Raw genomic sequence first — 15,915 nt, forward strand, 5'->3', positions numbered from 1 at the left:
CTACATGCCATCTTCATTGGAAACAACTTGATTGAAATCATTGACTCTCTTCCTCACTCGAAACCTATAAGACAGAATATTGGAGTCCTGCAGGGTGATCCTTTGAGTCCCCTTTTATTCATAATAGCCACAGCAGATGTTATTCAGTTCGTGTACTCGGAAAATCCGGATAAACTGAAAATGTACATCTACGCGGATGAGATGGTGTTAACGTCAATGTCACAAGAAACGCTTCAAACATCCTTCAATCAACTGACAGACTGGGTGGAAAGAAATAAACTCCTAAATAGTGTAAGAACGCAGACGAGGTGGAAAGCAAGCAGTCTTTGTATAGGCACCGTGCGCTTCGCTCTAGTTGCAGGGCAGAGAACAACACGTGAGGCAGACTCCAAACTCGCAGTAGCTGTTCTGTTATGACTGAGCGTGTAGTCACTCAGATGATAATGGCAGAGAAAAGGAGATCAAACGCAATTGTTGTGTTCTCAGATGATCCAATACTTACGCAAATACGGGAAGTGAAGTACAAATTGTTTTCCAAAACGAGCGATAGATGTGGACCGAAGGAGGCGATGGATAATACAAGGAGTTAACCGAACGAAGTAAGTAGGCCTACACATACGTACTGCACATGTTTGCAATAAGTTCAGTTGATCAGATTTAATTTAATTTTTAGCACTGATGGATCACTTTGGCAACCTCAAGAATATGTAGTGCACATTTCATCGGAAACAAAAGATCTGGACACCCAAGTCCAGCCTATGTTCCGACAATATTGCCGGATGAATCAAGAAGAGGAATGTGTCGCCGGGATCCAGCTTACAGCGCTTTCACTGACAACTCAAGCGATTAAAAAAGGAAGAATCAGACGGAAAATTTTCAAGTACAGTTTGCCCAAGTAACATAACCAAGGATGCATCCGTGGGAACAGATGCATCTGAATTTCATTGTTTAGACTTCATGTTTTCTTGTTCAAAAAATGAAACCGACGTAAATACACAACCATGTATTCCACTTTATTTCGGTCTGGGAGGGGACATTACGAAACATGATAAAATGTGTGGAACGGAAGACGATCATGCAGATATCAAGGGTCCAGGTTTCCAAGGCTACAGTTCCATAAGGAACAATACACAAATGCGTGATTTAACAGGTGTGAACTTCGTCTTTGCCTTGCGATATTACCAAACTGTAATGTTTCGAAATTATGTAAAGACACCAGATTATTCATTTTCCTAATGAACATGAAAATCGGACTGTCCTATTCTGCTTTGAGTGTGTTCACAAGACAATTTCACATATTTTTACGACCGTGCTTATGCAACTTGCACTGCTTACGAAACGTCATATTCTGGCCTAGTAAGGAAAGTGTTCAAGAAACATCTCCAGCATTTAAAAGAAATTACGGTAATTGTCGAGTCATTATTGACTGCACGGAATTTAGAGTTGAGCCTCCCCAAGTAGGTCAAGAGATTGTACAGAGGTGGCCAAATTAAATTATTATGGTAAAGCTGAAAAAAACAAATTCTTTATTGCAAATTAGGACAAATGCATTCCAGTGGAACTTTACAATTCTCTTAGTATTTAGTTTGCATTCCTTTAGCCTTAACAGTTTTATTCTATTAGGCATGCTTTCTACCAGTTTCTGACAACTGTTTTGAATGTCTGGATAATGTGACCACGTTTGGGTCAGTAATTCGATTAAACCATTCTTTGTTGAGACCTTCTCCATTCTTATTCTTTTTAACTATTGCCCAGAGATTTTCTATAGGATTCATATCTGGGCTATTCTCAGGCCATGGGAGCACAGAAACACCATTTTCCTCCGAAAACTTGGCCACGCTCTTGGCCTTATGGCACGGTGCTCCATCATGCATGAAGAAACAATCATCACCATTAAGCCACTCTCTCATTTGAGGCAGAAGTCTCTCTTGCAGTACCTTTACATACTGTCTTTAGTTCATAGAACCTTCAACAATGTACAGACTTCCTGTATCCTTCCACGAAAAAACACTCCAGACCATAACGGATGTCGGATGTTTCACAGTTTGACGTACACAAGTCTTGATGAAACTCCTCCAATTCCCTCCTCCTCACATACTGGCTGCTTTCCTTGGTGACACAGAACATTGATTCGTCGCTGAATTACACCTGGAAGAAAATACAAAGCCTTTCACCACTACCAGCCTTGTGGACAATACTCACAAATTTTCCAAACCATACCTTTGAAATGAGTTTATTTTATGGAAATGTGTACTACTGTGTCAGTTTGAGTAAATACCTTTCTCCAGTCACCAACAGTCCAGTTCTGCAAGGATTTTCCCCTACGTAATCGCTTCATAGCCATCACAGGGGTGATCTTGGGCTTGGATCGGGGTCAACGTGCTGGCAGGCCTGCGAAGCACAGCTCTCTCCTTACAGTTCTAGGTGACACCTTCACACCATAATCCTCTAGCTGCACAGAGAGCTGCTTACTGGTAGCTTTCCGATTGGAAACAACAATATTTCTTAATTTTCTCTAGACTCTAGGGCTCATTTTCCGTTTGCTCCCACATTTACCAGTGCGTTGCTGATGATAAACAACATTTTTCAACTCGGATTTTTAAATGTTACTCACTGTCTGTTGTGAGATCCTGAGTCTGGTAGCAATTTCTTGCTGTGTGCAGTGCCCTTCTTCCAGAAGTGTCCTCACAATAGCAACTGTCTAGGGTGAAATGTCCTTTTTTTTTTTACCCATAACTTAAAAATGTTATTCTATGAATGTGTGGGGTGAAACCACTCCCTTGGTAGCTAATCTGTTATATGAAATTATCTCCAAATACTTCAGTGAAGGTCTTAATCACACTTCTAACAACTGAGGATAACTAATAAGCACACAAATCAACACAGCGCTAAAGAAATTCTAATGAAGGTAACCTATGTAAAATCATAGAAACACAACCGATTGTCTGTCATATTCTTGCAGTCATTGTAGCCAATCCAAAGAATTTAACATTCTCTGACACTGCTCAAATTTACCTTCAGACACTGCACATTCCGCTCAGAACAATTTTATGTTCTTTAATCGCATGAAAATGTCCACGAAACAGAGAATTTCGAAAAAGGTTATGATGTTTCAGCTTTACCATAATAATTTGGCCACCTCTGTATTTCTACTCTCAATACAAGGGTTGATACACTGCAAAAGTTTTAATTACAATCACGGCTAATGGTATGATCGTTTTAAATCTAAATGTTACGGTGGAAGAGCTAGCGACTCATCCTCATAACAACCGTCAGTGGTTTACTTTCCTTCAACCTGGCGATGAGGTCATGGCTGATAAAGGATTTAGGCATCAGAACTAACTTATCTGGCCGCGGTATCATAATCGTGACACCACCATTCTTACATGACGGGAGATTAACAGCTGAGGAAGTTGCGAGTGTTAGAATTCACGTAGAAAGGTGTATTCAAAGAATCAAAATATACAATATATTACAGAAATTGCCAACAGAACTTTTTCAACACGTGGATGACATCGTCTGTGTGTTGCGTGTTAACGAATTTGCAACCTCATCTAATAACACGAACAACAAATGAACTTCCATAGCATTCTATTGCTTCACTTTCCATTTCACTTCCGTAAGAATGTTCAAAGCAGCTCCCCCAATTGGAGATTCATTTACAAATGCGAGAGCCTAGTTTTGTGCTAGCAATATTCTTTTTTTTTTTCTTGAAACCATCGAGGGCTTCCTGATTGAGATAGTGTCCAGGGAGATTTTAATTATATGATCTGTACCAACCTGCACTTTGCTGGTAAAAAACATTTTGTCACTCAGTGCGAAAGGTGTATTTGTCTGGCAAGCGCACGTCGTTAGAGACTTGTAAATGTAATAGTGGTGTCACAGACTTGTAAATGTAATAGTGGTGTCACAATTTCCTCACATTCTTCTCTCTCTCCACATCATTCACTACCCTGTCTCAATAAGGTGACTACGGCCCTGCGCGATTGTTCGATTTCAGTACTTGCTTCTGCTCGATGCTTTTTACGAAGACTGCAAGGGAAAGCACAAAGAGTAGCTATACTCCAAAGCGTGTACACATCACCTATCGATTTTGCATGCAACAAAGAATAGCTTTAAATATCCTCAGTTAATTCGAAGGGGCGAAGAGATGTCCTCAGTGTCTTTTTACCGAACAGTTCTTCACGCGTTTGCCTTTTATATATTTTTCTGTTGACATTGTTTTCGGGCTCGGTTTTCCCCACTGTTGCGGGCGGTCTGTTTTGGAAACAACACTTTCATTGTTTATGTTACGGAGTTATCCGTGGTAGTTAGAGGTGAAAGAAAGTGCTGGGATGAACAGGTCTCTACTTACGAAATTAAAGTTAATTTAAAATTCAACAAAGGTTATATTTTCTTTTTGAGATCAAGAAATAACAAGTACAACAGGAACTCAGTTATATAGCAACAAGATAAGAATGTACAATTACAGTTTATTAATGTATTTTGGGCTTCGAGTTCCAGAAACACAATTCCCTGAGCAATGAGCCCAACTTTACTTATACGCAAGGTTTAACAAAGGGGCAGAAAACCCCAATCATACCAACGAGCTCTAGCTCCCAATTACCCAGTAAAGCCCGCTCGAGTCACACAGAAACCAAATTCAAGAAAGAGCAACCCGCTCCTAAAGTTCAAGCCAATTCAAAGGCCACACCAAACTCCACGTTCAAGCTGCCCTCCGGGCACACAAGAACAGAGGTAATGATACCCAACCAACTGAAGCCTATTCAATAAAGAAACAGTTTAATTACATGGCCCCAAAATACCAATTTGAGTGGAGGCGTAACATGCACTCCTAATACACCTTTTTAAAACCTATTTGGCTCTTAGGCCGCTTATACAAGGGCTAATCCCATACTACGGAGGTGACACGATAGGAAAATTAATTACATTATGAAACGAAGAAAAAAACAGGTATGAAAACTTAGTCACCTCAAAAACAATGAGAGGGAGCTCGAGAGCGTAGGCACTCTCTATCCCGATTTATAGTCAAAGAGACAGAATTTTATACCAAGTGTCTATTACATTTTACAGGAAGGTTACATAATAAAAGTTTCGAACCTGCCCCGAGGGTTAAAGTGCTGAGCTAGCAAGTAAAGAAGTTGTTAAAAGGCCATTACCTGAAGGATGAACTGCCGCCTGAAGAAAGAGGCGCTTCCCGCCCCCTGCTACGTAGTCACACAAAGAAAGATGTTACTGAAGTGGCGAGGAGACCAAAAAATCAGCAGTTTATATACCCTCGCGGAAAATTTGAGACGTTTCATGAATGATTACAACCCGCCCACAAAATTTTATTGGATAACAGCAAAAACTAATTCACCAGACGAAGAAGAAACACCTTATTGGTGGAAAATTAATTACAGAAATTCCTGATTGGCTACATTCAAAACAAGCGGAAAGAAAGGATTACATTGCCAACTCTCAAACCACAGAACAAAATTTAGCAAAAACAAAACTTATGAATGTTAAATTTCTTCCGGGCAGTTCATTCCTTTACACCTGAGAGCGTTATCAGTTTTGGTAGAGACATCTGTTAGAGAATGTTCAAAGTTCTTGCTATGGAGCAGACAACCACGAATCGAAATTGACATAGTTCAGAACACTTCAAAATTTACAGTAGAGACATCTTCTGAGAAACTTTAGAATTAACATGGTGGTTAAAGTTCAGGCTTCCTCCAGTAGAGGAGTTCCAACAGGCGCAATATTTGAATTAGCGGCGCGGAGGTGTACCGCCCGGTACAGTTTATATAATACACTACCGCAGCTACGCGTTTGCAAGTTCTTCTGGCGCTGGCAGGACAGGAACATTCGCTGGTAGAGACATTACGATTCTGGTCAACCTGAACACAAATTAAAAATGCGTACAACTTAGCAAACATGCATCAATTAGTCCTTAATAAATAAACTATATAAATTTTTACCTAACTATACCTTGCCTACCTCAAGTTTCACGATATAAGGCGGCAAATTGCCAGATGTTTGTCGGGTGACTTTTCCTGTAATGTATCCGGAACCATTCGAAATTAACTCTTCAACGCCGTTCACATTTCCACTGACAACAAGGTTTCTTCCTTTATTGCATGATGATTCACTTAGATCCCCGAATTGAATCACTTTAACCTGCAACTTGTTCGAATGTTACACACGTACTGAGACTCTCGCACTGCGCCTCACCTCTTGTTTCAGAACGGGCCACTATGTAGCGCTAGTAGTAGCATTTCGATTTATCTGCATGGTGCCTATACAAGTCACGTCAGGTATCTACTGTGACCTAGTTTAAATACCTAGGCGTAACATTCCAAAGCTAGGGCAATGTATTTACCCTACACGTGAAAGACGAGGTAAAAGCAGCAATACAATCAATTAATGACATAAAGCAGCCCAGCAAATTATCCCTCGAAACAGCTATTAAGCTGTTCATTGTGAAGGTATCACCTGTCGGTACAGATGCTCCAGAAAACATCTGGACATATCTCACAAAGAAACAGTTTAGATATCAAAAGTGTAAAATCAACTTTTGTGAAAAAGGCCCTTCGCTTGTCAAAACTCATGCCATCCTGCCTTTTATACGTGCTAGCAAAGGAATTATGCTAGATGGAGGAACTACTGTTTAAACTGCTACTTCCAGCTACGTTAATACCCTACAAGATTTATCGGCAAAGAGAGCGGAGATCTGGGATGACTTCTTTACCACTGATGTAATGTTCTTGCAAGACTGGAAACGAGCAAATTATGCGCTGCAGCACACTAACTAGGTTTGCAGTGCATGGTTTCCACCGTAAGATATGCAGATCGTTTTATCACCCTGACTCAGACTGTGTATGCTCGTGTTGTGGGGAGCCATGTGGTAGATACCATGCCATTTCCTGTAGACAGTCATGAATTACTGACAAAATTTTGTTAAACAGAATTGTAAGACTTCATATGTATTTATATGGCCATTGGCTGCAATTATACTTTCATTCACAGTAAATCTTATACATTATCTCCTTACATTTCATAGGAACTTCTCTGTTCCACACCAGGTTCCTTACATACTGGTAGAACTTATTTCTTGCGTGTACACTTCTGCTGATCCCCTTATCCAACCTTGCATCTTGCATTATTTCACTTTCCAAATATTTGAAATGTTCAAGAACCTCAAGGTTTTGTCCCCTGATACAATTTTTCCTTCTCTTTCTCCTCTTGTCACTCTGTTTTGCTCTTCTCTACATTGATTTTTTTCATACCATATTTCTCATTGTCATTTAATGCCTCCAGTTGGATTGGTACTGCTGTATTGTTCACTCCCCAGATCACTGTCATCTACAAACAATATTTTCATATCCCCTCCATATCTTGCCTTTGTTTACATTAGAATTTCATCCATAAGCATAAGTGGAGACAATACACTTCTGTCTTAGTTCAGTTTGGTTTCTAAACCAATATATGTTCTCTCCACTGTAGTGTGGATGCAACTGAAACGATTCTTATACATTGCTTTCACTAGTTCCCTTGATTGCTTTCCACATCCTTCTCCTTCCAGGGCTTCCCACACTTTCTCTATTAACACTATTGGATGCCTTCTCTAGATCAAGGAATCCGTCACCAGATCCATATTCCCACTGTTTTTCCATCAGTAATTTCATGGTAAATAGTCTGTCTTGACCTGCGCTGGCAAATTCCATACTGCTCTTCTAAATTTTTTTCCACCCTTCCTCTCGTCCTATTATTCTCTCGAATATTTTGGCTACTTTTGAGAAGGGTAATTCGTTGATAATTGTCACACATACCTTCCTGTCACCTTTTTTAGATACTGGTACTAGTACACCATTACACCAATCAGGTATTTACTTTTTTCCCCATATACACCTTAGCAGCCTATATAATCAATGTAGAGCTTTTTTTCTTTTTTTGCTGCTTTTCTTGTTTTCATTTAACAGCCATTTCCACATCTGCCATTGGAGTCTCACTCCCCATTTCTGGATCATCCTAATTTACCACTACATTCTTCTGCATCATTTCATACATTCAGGAGTTTATCGACGTAGTCTTTCCACCTGTTCTTTATCTCCTCTGGGTGTGATATTAAATTTCCATTTTCTTCCTTCACTTGTTTTGTGTAATTTTTCTTTTCTCTTTTCTTTAATCAAATCAAGCAATATTCTTTTCCAACTCTTGTGTGAACCTCTCCCAATTTTTTTCTTTTCCTCATTTACCACTTTTTTACATTGATAATTAATCTTACTTCCTTCTTTCCTACCTCTATTCCATTCTTGTCATGCATTCTTTTAACAACCTCATTCACCTCTTCGTTCCACCAAAGTGTCTCCTTTCCTTCATTCTCGCCAAAGTTCTGCCACAAATCATCTCTGCACAGCTTGCAAACGTGTTTTTAAATTTGGTCCATTTTTATTTATTTATTTATTTATTTATTTATTTACTTTAGCAGTGCACTAATAATGCTGTAGATGGGGTTTCTGGAGATTATGATCCTAAACAGTCACCTCTGATGACGCATTAGAACAAACTATCATACGCATGTGTTCCGTAGTACAGGCGTAATTCGTGATTTCTTTGCAAACTGCAGAGACCAGGGTTCGATTTGATTCTTCTTCTTACATTTCTTCCGCTAAAATGTCTAAAATAAATGAATACTTGCACCGTTCACAGGCCATGATAAATGAAATTATGGAATTTTAGTGGGGAGGATAGTGATCTTAGTAAGTTTTGCTGAAGGGGAATTCGTAAGTGATGGGAATTTACCTGGATTAAGTACTGCATACTCGAATGTACAGGGTTCGGGCCCAGCTGATGCAAATATTCAACAGTGAAGGAAGAGGACTTTTCCGACACTGATAATTACCACCACTCATTTTAGCCTATTTTTACGATGGGGTCGCCACTCCTAAAGGAATTTTAGAGCTACTGCCAGCAGTTATTCGGGCCGTCCCTTACACGGGGAACAAACATCCTTGCAGCCGCCCCTAACATGGAAACTAACGCTGCTGCTGAATAGTGTACTCGTACTATTCCCAGAGTACTGGGGTGCCTCTTCTGCAATCTCCGCTATTTCTCTGCTGTAGTTTCTGTTGAGGTCTTCTCTCGTAACCTTGAGCTGGGACACTTAGTAGATGAGACACACCGGGTCAGTGTGCTCTTCGACTCACATAGGCAGGGTTGCCTCCAAAGAGGGTCTTTTCTTCTGTAAAATTGACTGACATTTATTTATTGCAAATTCAAAGGAATTGGGATTTCATTAAATGATCCATGTTTGGACATGCTCCTGAGCTGCTGTTCATTGTATTACTTTCAGTAGTCATGGTAGTTAGCATTACGTTTTCAAAAGTCTGAAGGGAATTTGTATGTGGACATGTGCAAATCGTTCAAATGTTTTAAAATGAGATGAAGGGTTTACAGAAAACTAAGTAAATTCTAATGATTGCTGGGTCTGAGCAAGTTAAACTTGTTAATTTGTAAGGCTGTATTAAGATAACTAGGAATTGAATGTGCTTTCACTTTCCTGTTACAGGCGTACAATATGGCAGATGACAACTGGGATGATGGTGATAGTGGGCCGGTTATGGCACAGGTGAGATTATTGCTAAGTCTCAGTGATGTGAACTATTTAGGTGATTCAGGTGCAAGCACTGTCAAAATGCACCAGTCTCTTTTAGAATTCATTCTTACTACAATATAGCTGATTCTTTTGAAACATTTTTCAGTAGACTTGAAAAAAAGTAATTTGGTCATTTATATTCTATGTACTAATGGAGGAGAGCCTGTCATATTTTAGATAGAATGATAGTGGTGTTCATACATTTGCAAGGGTTGTTTCAGGAAATGAAAGCTAGTGTTACTGGCTTGGAAATTTGGTATAGAGAAATTGGAAAAAATGGATCAAAGATCTATATGTATAAAATAACATGGACTGACTGATTCATTATCACAGAGCTAAAACTACTGGACATAAAGAAATGAAATTTTGAAGCAATGTTTATATTGCAATGTAGGCGATCGCTAAGGGAGGATATTTGGGTATTCCGTCGCTAAGGGGATGAAAAGGGGGGTGAATTTTCAAAATGGGTGTATCTATACCTCAAAAACTTCAGTTTAAAGACATCATCATCAGTTTTCCACTTCAGTTGCCCGGGTGTGGTTTACGAGCACTCTCCACTTCTGTCTGTCCATGTACCACTCTTCTCTCAAGACGACATCCCAGCTGACTCCTCTTGTTCCTATGTCCTCTTTCACTTGGTCCAGCCATCTCTTCCTAGGTCTTCCTACCGGCCGTTTTCCGGCCACGACAGTGTGTAGCCATTGTTTTGCTGTCCTTCCATCGTCCAATCGTTTGACATGGCCAAACCATTTCAAACGGGCCCTTGTCACTTTTTCATTCAGGGATGGGTACACACCAGCTTCCTCCCTTATTCTTTCATTCCTTACCCTGCCCCTTTTTGTCTTCTGTACTATAGTATGTAGGTACTTCATTTCTGTGGCTTGTAGTTTGCTATCCACTTGCTGGGTTGTTGTGCAGATTTCTAGGCCATATGTTAGTATGGGGGTGAAGTATGATTGGAATAGAATCTGCTTTGATCTTAAGGGAACTTGTTTGTTCCAGAGGAGGTTCCGGACTTGATGGTAAACCTGAGCTGATTTTTTTTAATGCGGTTGTTAATCTCATGCTGTATTCTGTTATCACTTGAAATGATGCACCCAAGATATTTATATTGGTCTACTGTTTCCAGCTGTGTACCTTCCAGCATTATTTTTCCTTTCTTCTTCTGCCTGTTGACAGACATAGTAACAGTTTTTGATTTATTTATTGTTAATCTGTGTGCTTTCAAATGTTCATTCCAGGTGTTCAGTCTCTCTTGGACTTCCTTACCTGTATTTCCCCAGATTACCACATCATCTGTAAATGCAAATGCATTGATGTCCATATTGTTCTTCTGCTTAATTTCTTTCATGACTTCATCCATGACAGTGATAAAAAGTCAGGGTGAAAGGGTACTGCCTTCTCGCACTACTTTAGTGGTTTGGAACCAATCAGAATTGCCGTTTCCTATCTGTACGCAACTGCAGCAGTCTTCGTAAAGCATTTTAACTTTCTGGATAAGACCTTTGGGTACATTTTTCTTTCTTAAGCATTCCCATATAGTCTTCCTTGGAACACTATCAAATGCTTTTTCGAGATCCAAAAACACTAGCGTTAAGCCTTTGCCCTTCTCCCAATGCTTTTCTAACAGTATTCTAAGTGCAAATATGAGATCGGTAGTTGATCGGTGTTCTCTGAATCCATATTGTTCTTCCTGTAGTTGTGGTTCTATTATTTTCCTTAGCCTTTTTTTCAAGTATTTTCTCAAATATTTTCAAACCATGAGACAATAAAGTGATCCCTCTATAATTGCTACATTTCTTCCGGCTTCCTTTTTTGAAGAGAGGTATTATTATTCCCTTTTTCCAATCATCTGGGACTTTCCTATCCTTCCATATTGCATTAATTACTCTATGAAGCCACTGTATTCCTATTGCACCAGTTGCTTTGATCATATCTGCACTGACTTCATCAAATCCTGTTGATCTTTCTTTGGGCATACTATTAAGGGCAGTGAAAATTGGTATTTGGAATCTTTTTAAGAAATAAGGCAACACATTTTTTTGTTTTTGGAAAATACTCTTACGGGGGAGGGGGTTGAATACCTTTCATGAGGATACTTAAATCCCCAAAACTGAAGATGTTAGTCATGAAAATTAGCATTTGGAATTTCCTCTAAAAATACAGAAACGCATAGTTCAAGGTGCTGATCTTGCTCAGTGGCAGGCGGTATTCTGTATTATACTGTAGTCTTTAATTGTTTCACTGAGCCCTTGTGGGCAATGTTTTCACTTGGGACGGGATCACCATGTTCATCTGAAGTTACTTTTGTCTTTGCTGTATTGCCAATGCAAGGGGTTTGGGAGCTGGAGTGTTAGAAGACATAGAAGAGTTGTCAGGATCAAAAGCACGGTAATGGCAAGTTAACAGGTCGAGGGAGCGTGACCCCATGCACAGGGTTGTGCAGAAGGATTAAAATCAACTTTATTTGAGAATTACCATATTTTCTCGCATAATTAATGCACTTTTATGATGAAAAATACAGGCGAAAGCTTTGGGTGCGGAAATTATTCATGAATTCAGATGTTTACAAAAATTTACAATTCATTTACTTTTAAAAAATACATCAAATATACACACAATTGGTTCAACTCATTTGCGGTTAATCGCCGTTTGGCGTAAAATTCCAGTGTGAGATTTTTTCTGAAAAGTCAAATAGGGTACCAGTACATCAGGTAAGTTACACATGGGTTTGAAGTACCGACACTGGAAAATATTCTTCCTGTTACGAGCTGACAATACGACGGTTGGGTATCAAAGGATGAACCCCTGCTATGCTTCCCCAAACCGTTCGTATCCAATCTTGTACGAGTGATGTGTCCATCCGCCCTTGTTCTTGGATATGAATCTGGATCCCTGGCGGAAATTTTACTTTAGGCATAAGGTGTAAGCTTTCTGCAATCACCTGTTACAACAAGCATTGCCAAAGAGAATAGCATTGCAGTACATTGTATTTTGCGCTTCCGGTAGTGCGTACAATAACACTCGATGTCGTTTATAGATTGTTCGACTTTGTAGCATACGGAAACTGATTGGCGTCTGACCTGTGGTTCCTATTTGGGAGAGCAAATATTCCTTCACTTTATGCTTCTCAATCACAGAGAGATGAAACTAAATTACTTTTTGGTTGAAATCATTTGTGAATTTGTGGCATAATGGTGTTCTTCGTCGAAGAGAAACTCCATTTCTCTTCATAAAATTAATCATAAAGCTTTGGCTAACCTTCAAATCCGAGACACTGATTTCATATGCAGCAGCTAATATTTCTCGTCCTTTAAAATAGAGCATTTCTTGCAAAGCGGCATCTCCAGTGTTGCGTGATGAAATCTAATACTTAAGCAGATCCTCCCTACTTTCGGAAACTTGCCGCTTTTTGGTACGCGAAATCTTTGCAAGACTGTTGGTCGCTAGATGTGCACTTCTGTTACCACGGTAGCGCACGTTGTATTCGGACACTGAATACTTGCGGCCCACTGCCCTATTCCCATATGTTTTGGCATAACTGATCACTGCGAGTTTATAAGATGCACTATTAGTTAAATACTTCCTCACTGTGGACTAACAAACAATTTTGAGATCTGAGAAAACGCATGTCCCTTACCCGAAACTCCCTTAAAGTAAGTTTGTACCGGACTGGGAAAGAGGGTCACTAGTCACTTCTGTGCTGATTCTCTCACTGAACTAGTGCAGTGGTATTTTCTGTCGGCTGATAACAGCACTTTGCCCGGTATTTGGAATGCCCAGTTTTGCAATAGGGAGGTTGCTACCTGAGCACTTGACATCATTTTGAAACTCATCCAGAATATGTAAAAATTTCTTTTTCTCCACTTTGGACCCAAAAATATTGAGGTGAATAAATTATGCAAGGGCATTAACAATACGAGAAAATGCGGTACTTTATCTACAAACAATTGGGTCAAACTGTTAGAATACTTAAATAAATGGATAACATGAATTAGCATTGATAACTGCTGTAATTTTTATTGTTCTTCTCAAACTTTGTTTGAAACAATACTGTAAGAAATGTATTTGTGAACTAAATCTTCCCTATTTATTTCAGGTTGCTCCTGTAGACACTGGCTTCAGTTTTGGTCGAGGCAGAGGATTCATTCCTGTTAAGTCCAGCTTTGATACTGATGACTTCAAGGATGATTCTCCTAGGTTCGGAGATGAAAATGAAAACGAAAACAATTCCTCAGACTACAACAGAGATGGTGATGGAAGAGGAAGGGGCCGTGGTAGAGGTCGAGGCAGAGGTCGCGGTGGTAGAGGTCGAGGAGACGGTGATGGGGGACGCCGGGGAGGAGGTCGCTTTAGCGAGAATGGAGGAGGAGGTGGTTACCGAAGACGTGATAATGAAGAAAATGGAGGAGGTGGCTACAGAAAACGTGACGATGAAAGTGGAGGTGGAGGATTTCGAAGAAGAGATAATGATGAGAATGGGACAGGCGATACTTTCCGATTTAGAAAAACAGATGGTGACAGACCATACAAAGGTCGTAAAGATGATGAAGGTACATTTGCTTCTTCGTTTTGTTTGAAAGTTGCTAGTATAGTAAATCTGATTTAATTTGTCCAGTTGCCTTTCCTTTAAATGCCTTGTTATACTTTTGTTCCTAAATATTTATAAGCTACATTTTCATATTTTATTGATTAAATTCTGGAATCTTTAATTGTTCCAGAAAATTGATTATTCAGATTTTTTGAACTTTTGATTTTTATTCAGAATCAAGTTCTACCACTTCATTGTGCACTGTCAATTATTTCGTGTGACAGTCTTTGACAGGTTTTATTGCGTTTGTGAAGGTTTTTGAATGGTCTCCCATGATTGTTATCCCTACTGGTCATTCTTTTTCTTTTTTCCCCCTGAAACTAGAGTAAACTACAAGAAGGGCGACAATCCCCTGGATATTTTTTTTTGGTGGTTTGAGAATGTTATAAAATGTATTAACATTAGATGGACCAAGGGGGTGTTTAAAAAATGTCCACCTTTTCCCAATGTACTTGATTTGAAGTTTATGAAATTCTAACTAGAGATCTGCAATCTGTTTAGTATATTGAAAAGAATGCATTTTGTTATGTGGTTAGAAACATGCCTTGTTTTGCCATGGAGAGAAAAGTATTTCTTGTGGAATCATAATGGGCATAAAATAGCCCGCTCCTTGCAGTTCGGAGCAACCCACTTTTTTTAAAATGGCACTTGGTTTTTCAAGAATTGGGTTGACTCAGTATGTGTTGAATATTGCTGGCATCGTGATCTTAATCAGGCCTTACGTTGATGGATGTTTTGTTTGGGGACAAATGACACAGATCTTGGGGAAGGCCATTTCTCTTGTGGTTATTGTATAACACCCATTTCTTGTTGCATGTCAACATCTGATCCAGTAATGGGGCTTTGTTGTTGACTGGTAGCATTGAAGAGCAAATGGTGAACCGTAGGGTTTAGCTTCTGTTCATAATTTTGACCATAATAGGTGTTGTTTATTCCTATAATGACTTTTATAATCTCGTTAAAAACAACCGCATTTAGTCGCATGTTAGACCCCGTTGGATTTTGAGACGAAGAAAATGAAAAAAATACCGTATTTCACGGCATAATCGTCGCACTTTTTATACCAAAATTTTCGAAAAAATTGTAGGGTGCGACCATTATACGATGAATATTTAATACCAGTATTTGTATTACTCAAAAAATGTATTTATAACTAAATTGTATTTGATACAAATTTAAGATGCACGTAATACTCGCGTTTATACATCAAAATAATTAAAATAGTCTGAAACAAAATTCATAATTTTTCGCAACAATTCGGTGAACGATTTTCCAACCTGAAAATAAAAATGAACGTATTAAGTTAATTTGTCATTAATTTGAGTATTAAAGTTAAAATATTACACTTGCAAAAAATTATCGCTTTGTTGTGAAATGCGGACTTACCGGTACGCAATTTATTCCAAATCTTAGGTGTCGCTATCGCAGGTTTCGCTATCTGATGCGCCGTCCTCGCCTCTGTTAATACCAGTATCAGATTCTTCGTCTCCCTGCCACACTGCGTCATCTTCGGAACCGTCTAGTGCATTCGAAATCCCAGTCCTTTTGAAGCTCTTGGAGACTAGTTCAGGTGGTATAAGATCCCAACTCTTCTTCACCCACGAGCATAACAAGTCCAAGGGTGGACGCCTGATATTTCCGGCGGGCGTCAATTGCTGATCGCCGCTCATCATCCACTCGTTGTAAA

At 39.3% G+C, this 15,915-nt stretch overlaps 1 protein-coding gene across 2 annotated transcripts in view; it reads left to right on the plus strand.

Moving 5' to 3' along the window:
- The window catches only part of vas (ATP-dependent RNA helicase vasa), a 120,591-nt gene that overhangs the window by 16,279 nt on the left and 88,397 nt on the right, over nt 1–15,915 (plus strand). For both annotated transcript variants that reach the window (XM_067145137.2, XM_067145138.2), the window contains exons 2-3: nt 9,551–9,610; nt 13,737–14,190. In XM_067145137.2, the coding sequence (XP_067001238.1) occupies nt 9,560–9,610; nt 13,737–14,190 (505 nt within the window). In that variant the 5' untranslated portion in view covers nt 9,551–9,559. The remainder of the gene's footprint in view (nt 1–9,550; nt 9,611–13,736; nt 14,191–15,915) is intronic.

This window comes from Anabrus simplex, chromosome 4, assembly GCF_040414725.1.
Source record: "Anabrus simplex isolate iqAnaSimp1 chromosome 4, ASM4041472v1, whole genome shotgun sequence".
Classification (NCBI taxonomy): domain Eukaryota; kingdom Metazoa; phylum Arthropoda; class Insecta; order Orthoptera; family Tettigoniidae; genus Anabrus; species Anabrus simplex.